Source organism: Sceloporus undulatus, chromosome 1 (genome assembly GCF_019175285.1).
Source record: "Sceloporus undulatus isolate JIND9_A2432 ecotype Alabama chromosome 1, SceUnd_v1.1, whole genome shotgun sequence".
In the NCBI taxonomy this organism is placed as follows: domain Eukaryota; kingdom Metazoa; phylum Chordata; class Lepidosauria; order Squamata; family Phrynosomatidae; genus Sceloporus; species Sceloporus undulatus.
In genome coordinates this window covers 84,902,870-84,908,814 of record NC_056522.1, presented here as the reverse complement: position 1 = coordinate 84,908,814, position 5,945 = coordinate 84,902,870, and the positions used below count along the sequence as shown (strand labels likewise).

The 5,945-nt window shown below is 42.3% G+C and overlaps 1 protein-coding gene across 2 annotated transcripts in view; it reads left to right on the top strand.

Moving 5' to 3' along the window:
* Positions 1 to 5,301: 5,301 nt before the first annotated feature.
* CCDC170 (coiled-coil domain containing 170) overlaps positions 5,302 to 5,945 on the top strand; it is an 84,283-nt gene continuing 83,639 nt past the window's right edge. Inside the window, exon 1 of one of the 2 annotated variants that reach the window (XM_042446901.1) lies at positions 5,302 to 5,466. In XM_042446901.1, the coding sequence (XP_042302835.1) occupies positions 5,335 to 5,466 (132 nt within the window). In that variant the 5' untranslated portion in view covers positions 5,302 to 5,334. The remainder of the gene's footprint in view (positions 5,467 to 5,945) is intronic. The other variant, XM_042446900.1, reaches the window with a different exon arrangement.

Here is a 5,945-nt window from a genome sequence, read left to right as displayed (position 1 = left end):
GTGGGGTCTGACCAAAGCAGAATACAGTGGCACTATTACTTCCCTTGGTACTTAATTTTTATTGATGCGGCCTAAAATTGCATTGGCCTTTTTAGCTGCCGCATCACACTAACTCATGTTCAATTTGTGGTCTACTTGGACTCCTAGATCCCTTTCACACGTAGTTTCATTCAGCCAGGTGTCACCCATCCTATATCTGTGCATTTTATTTTTCCGCCCTAAGTGCAATACCTTACATTTCTCTGTGTTGAATTTCATTTTGTTAGCTTTGGCCCAGATTCAGGTCATTTTGAATGTTGATCCTGTCCTCTGGAGCTACTCCCCCTAATTTGGTGTCATTTGCAAATTTGATGAGTATGCCCCCAATTCTGTCATCCAAGTCATTGATAAAGATGTTGAATAACACTGGCCCCAGGACAGAGCCCTGTGGGTTTCTTAGTCTCAATGCCATGTGGTGACATATAATTAGTATGTTTTAAATAAGTTACAAAGATCTGGTTTCTTAGTCTCAATACCATGTGACAACATATAATTAGTATGTTTTAAATAAGTTTCTGTGGGTTTTAAAAATAGATTCTTATAAGTAGGATTCTAAATATGGATAGAATGCCACTTTGCAATAAATCTTGGTGACTTAGATATTTAATTGTCAGCAGAAACATTTCTTATCTGTCTGTAACATCCTTTCCAAGGTTCTGGTAATTATCACAGACAAGGCAAAGTAGTCCATGAAATGAAAAAAGGCTTTGTTCCATCCCCGCTTTATTTATTAATAGAAGAGATAGTTCCCCTTTTGGAAAACAAATTAGCAGAGTTTAAAAAGTTGAAAAATATCTAAGAGGGTCATGAAAATCCCACACTCCCACTACCAGTAATTTAAAAATAAATAAATTGTGGACTTGGATGGAAGCTTGTCTGAAAAGAAATCTGAAATTGCTTTAAGAATTTCTACAAAGGAATAAAGGCTTAGTTTTTTTGTGTTTTTTTCGGGCTATGTGGCCATGTTCTAGAAGAGTTTCTTCCTGACGTTTCACCAGCATCTGAGGCTGGCATCTCTCTGAAGATGCCAGTCACAGATGCTGGCGAAACGTCAGGGAGAAACTCTTCTAGAACATGGCCACATAGCCCGAAAAAAACACAAAAAACTATGGATGCCGGCCATGAAAGCCTTCGACTTCAGATTAAAGGATTATCTAAACTTTTAACTGAGTGTTCTAGATTACACAGACCTTTATAAAATAGACTTTTATGAGATGAAACATTGCCTGTATTCATGCTAGGGTTGCCTGAGGGCGGCGCCACCCTATGTCCCACAACCCTAGCATGTCGCGTCGTCGTCAAAATGGCGGTCCCCTGTCTACATGGGTGCCGCCATTATGACTGCAAGTCATGTTGCACTTGCGACGTCACGAGCGCACCATTTGCGCGCGTTGCAAGCGTGATCAAAAGAACCTGCTTCCCACCGGCGGAAAAGGAGGCGGTGGCAGACCACCCTATTTGGGCAGTCTCTGTCCCGCCATTATTTCTAAAAAGAGAAGCTGAATTATCTGCTAGTCTAAGATTGTGTTGTGTAAGTAAAACAAGATAGAGTATTGACCACTGATGGAAACTGGTACTTGAAACAATAGTTCCACATCATTGTGGGACTTTTCAAGGTACAATTCTTGAAGTCATAAATACACTTTTCCCCCTGTCCCCTCAGCCACATACTCCAGCATGTTGCCAATCTACACAGCCCAATAGTGGGTCAGATTGTTTTTATTCTAAAGCCCAAGAACCAAACAAATCAAAAATCAATATTGAATTGCAGAAACATATAATTAATATGAGGGTGGAAAAGCAACACGGACTTTGAATTTATTTATTTATTGGCTTTCTTTAAAATAATATCAAGCACTAAAAATATCCTTAGAAAATATAAGAAAACATCTTTATGAAAATATAAGGAAAGCAGGTTTAGACTCAGAAGGGAAAGGAGTGAAGATAGGAGGAAGGAACATCAACAATCTTAGATATCTGGATGAAACCATATTACTAGCAGAAAACATCAGAGACTTGGAACAGTTACCGAGGAAGGGTGAGAAAGAAAGTGCAAAGGCAGGCTTAATGCTAAACATAAAAAATAATGACCATGGAAGAAATACATGAATTTGACCTAGCCAATGAGGAAACTGAAATAGTTAAATAGTTCCTGTACCTGGATCAAATATTGATCTGAATGATGACTGCAGTCAAGAAATGAGAGGACTAGGAATAATAATAATAAATAATAATAAAATTTATTTATATCCCGCCTCTACAAAAAGCAATCCAAAATAGGAATAATTTGTTTTATTTATATACCGCTATTCCAAAGATCATAGCGGTGAACAGCAAGTAAGCTAATTTGCCCCCAACAGTCTGGGTACTCATTTTAGCGACCTCGGAAGGATGCTAGCCTGAGTCGAGCTTGGGCCCTTTTGCTGGTCTTGAACTCACAACCTTGTGGTTTTGAGTGAATGGCTGCAGTACAGGCATTTAACCACTGCACCACCAGGGCTCTGCGTATGGGGCAGCTATGAAAGAACCAGACCAGATAGTAGACATACAACTGAGCACTAAGATTAGAATCATCCAAGCCATTGTACTCCTCTTCACCGTGTGTGGATGTGAGTGCTGGACAGTAAAGAAAGCAAACAGAAAAAAATGTCATTTGAGATATAGTGTTGGGGAAGAGTGCTTAGGATACCGTGGACAGTCAGAAAGACAAACAAATGGGTCCTTCATCAGATCAAGCCTGCCATCTCCTTAGAGCCAAGATGACCAAACTGGGGCTGTTGAAAGGCCATATCATGAGAAGGTATGACTTATTGGAAAAGACCATAATGTTAGGAAAGGTAGACGGTGGTAGAAAGAGAGAAAGACTGCATGCCAAATGGATAGACTTAGGGAGATCACAGGAACTGAACAAGCAGGACTGAAGTAGAGCAGTGGAGAATGAGTTCTTGGAGATGTCTCATCCACAGGGTCACTATGAGTAGGAGGCGACTTGAGGGCAGTTAACAACAACTAAAAAAGAGACATACGCACACAGAGAGCGAGAGCTTCTGAAGCAACAATTGCAAAATGGGTGGGACACCCTTAAATTTGGCAAAGCTGTGTGAGTACAGTCATTTATTATTGTGTGCCTTCAAGTCGTTTCCAACTTATGATGATCCTAAGGTGAACCTACAATGGGGTTTTCTTGATACTAGTTATAAAAGGTTGAGTGCTAGAACACTGTATGGATTACTTCTGTGATACTGAAGAGGCTCTTCTACATAACCCAGTTTTAGAAGCTTGTGATCTGAAGAAGATAATCTTCCCTGTTGCTGCATCTAAACAGGAGAACCTCCTCTTGGAGACCGTTTTTATAAATTCAGATACGATCCTGACTGAATCAACTGAATATATTTGGTGCCCCTAGGAATTTAATCAAGATTTATCTATTATCCTTGCCTCTCCAACTAAACTTAATACTTTTTAATATACTTTGTACCAATTGCACAGCATATAGAGAGCTGCCTTAAGTGTCTTGAAAACAGAATGGTGGCATCTCGATTTCTTAATGAAGAAAAATATTTAGTTACAGTATGCCTGTTATTATGTTCAGCGCAAGGGTGCTAGAATGAAAACTGGAGAGGGCTCCTCTACCTTTAACAGGTGTGTAGAAGAGGAAATTTCCTCTGGTGTTGCTTGTTATCTGGTTCTGTGACAAACAATACCTGCTGAAATTCTCTTTTCTACACAACTATTAAAGATAGAGGAGCCCTCTCCAGTTTTAAATCTGACCATCATATAAAAGAGTAGTCATTTGGTGGCAAGAGTTCCACATTTGGGACTACATACATTACATCTTTGAGCTTGTGCAACTAAAATATTTTAATTACACCATATGATGTCTCTAAAATAAGGGGGAAAATAGTGTTCCCAATTAGGAAAATGTGTCAATTACTACACATATTTTTTTAAAATCATTTTTAATTGATTTTCAAGTCTTTATACGATAGTCAAACATTACAGTGCAACAAATATACCAATAACCGTAGGATGTGATGTTACGCAGTGATCATTAGTTTGCAGGATTCCATGAATAGGATTCGTCTGAATTCAGTTCAGTCTTTGCGTTGAGTTGTAAAGTATCCTTCCAGAAGTTGCTGTGAGAGTCCGGAGGTTGGAGATGGTATGAAGGTCCATTTACAAATTCAATAAAGAGCCTCCAATCCTCATAAAATATGTCTTGTTCTGAATGTCCTTACAAAGTCTTATTGTAGTGGAAAGTTTTCCCATTAACTATAGGTTCCATATCCAGTTTGAGACCGCCTTAGCTGTCACAGCTTAATGCTATGGAATTCTGGGATTTGTAGGTCTGTGAGATATTTGGCCTTTTGTCAGAGAGCTCTGGTGCCACACAACACAACTGCAAATCCCGGGATCCCATAGCATTGAGCCATGGCAGTTAAAGGCGTTATCAAACTGGATTGTTTATTCAGTGCAGGTTAGCTCTAATGATCAGAACTTGCAAACCCTAAAAGAAGTATGGCCAATGGCCACGAATGCTGGCAGATGTGAGCTAGAAGTTCAAACATTGGGAAAGCTCTAAAAACCCCCACAAAACAGTGGTACCTTTATTGGCCAACCAAAACACACAATGTACATGTTGCAAGCTTTTGAAGCTTCTTAGTGGTGCTCAAAATGGAGGGCGTTTTGGAATTTCTCCTGGATGAAATGTAGGACAGGTCCGGGAAAAGGAGGACTTGCCTTGGCCTCCCTCTAAGGCTGAGAGAGTGTGGTCTTGGAAGTCACACTCTCTCAGCCTCAGAGGGAGGCCAAGGCAAGAATGCCTCATAACAAATCTTGCCAGGAAACCCCTTATGAGGGGGTGCCTAAGAGCTCTCTGGCTGAGGAGTCTAAACGCCCTTCCTTAAACTACAAGTCCCAGAGTGCAACAGGAGGAGGCAGCCACAGCAGATAAAGTGAAACAGCACCGTTTTAATCTGCGATATCACATAAATTTTCTTGGCCACTTTCTTGAGAGCGGGTTCTTGGCCCGGCTGGGATTCGAACCCTGCTCAACGCTCAAACCACTAGGCCACGTTGCTGGCTCGGGCAGCATACACTGAACTTCAGGTTAATTTGAAGACTGACAGGGCCGCCTCTCGCGAGAATAGCTGCGCAGGCCTCTCCTCCTCAGCCTTGAGCCTTGTTGCCACGGAGACCGGCGTCGCTTAGCAACAGCTGGGGGGACGCGAGCCAGCCATTTCCCGGGAAAGTTCTGAGCATCGATCGTTCGGAAAGCTCGCGCGCCCTGAAAGCATGCAAAGGAGCAGCAGCAGCAGCAGCAGCAGCATCATAGGCACTGCTGGCCCCAGGCTCATGGAAGTGAGCAGGGATGCTGCCCCATTGCTCCTCCCGCCAGCCCCCATGGTAGCCCTGCCTGAAGCAGAGGTAGGGAGCACGGCTCACTGCTTTGGGCATGATGACAGGCGGCCTCCTTGGGCAAGTCACACTCTCTCAGCCTCAGGCAGGGAATAGCAAGGGCAAACCTCCTCTGAATAAATCTGGCCAAGGAAAGCCCAGCAGAGGTCTGCTTTAGGAATGCCATAAATGGGAAACTGCTTAAAGGCACGCAACACACACACACACACGCCCCAGCAGGAGTTATCTGCTATGCTAGGAAGGAGGGCTGGGACCCTGTTCATATGGGCTGCTCAGTGACTGTATCAGAGATCCAGGCTGCAATCCACACTGCAGAAATAATCCAGTTTGACACTGCTTTAACCGCCCCTGGATCAATGCTGTGGAATTCTAGGGACTGCACTTCATTGTGGCACCAGAGCTCTCTGAGTGAGAAGGCTAAATGTCCCACAAAACTATCTATCTATCTATCTATCTATCTATCTATCTATCTATCTATCTATCTATCT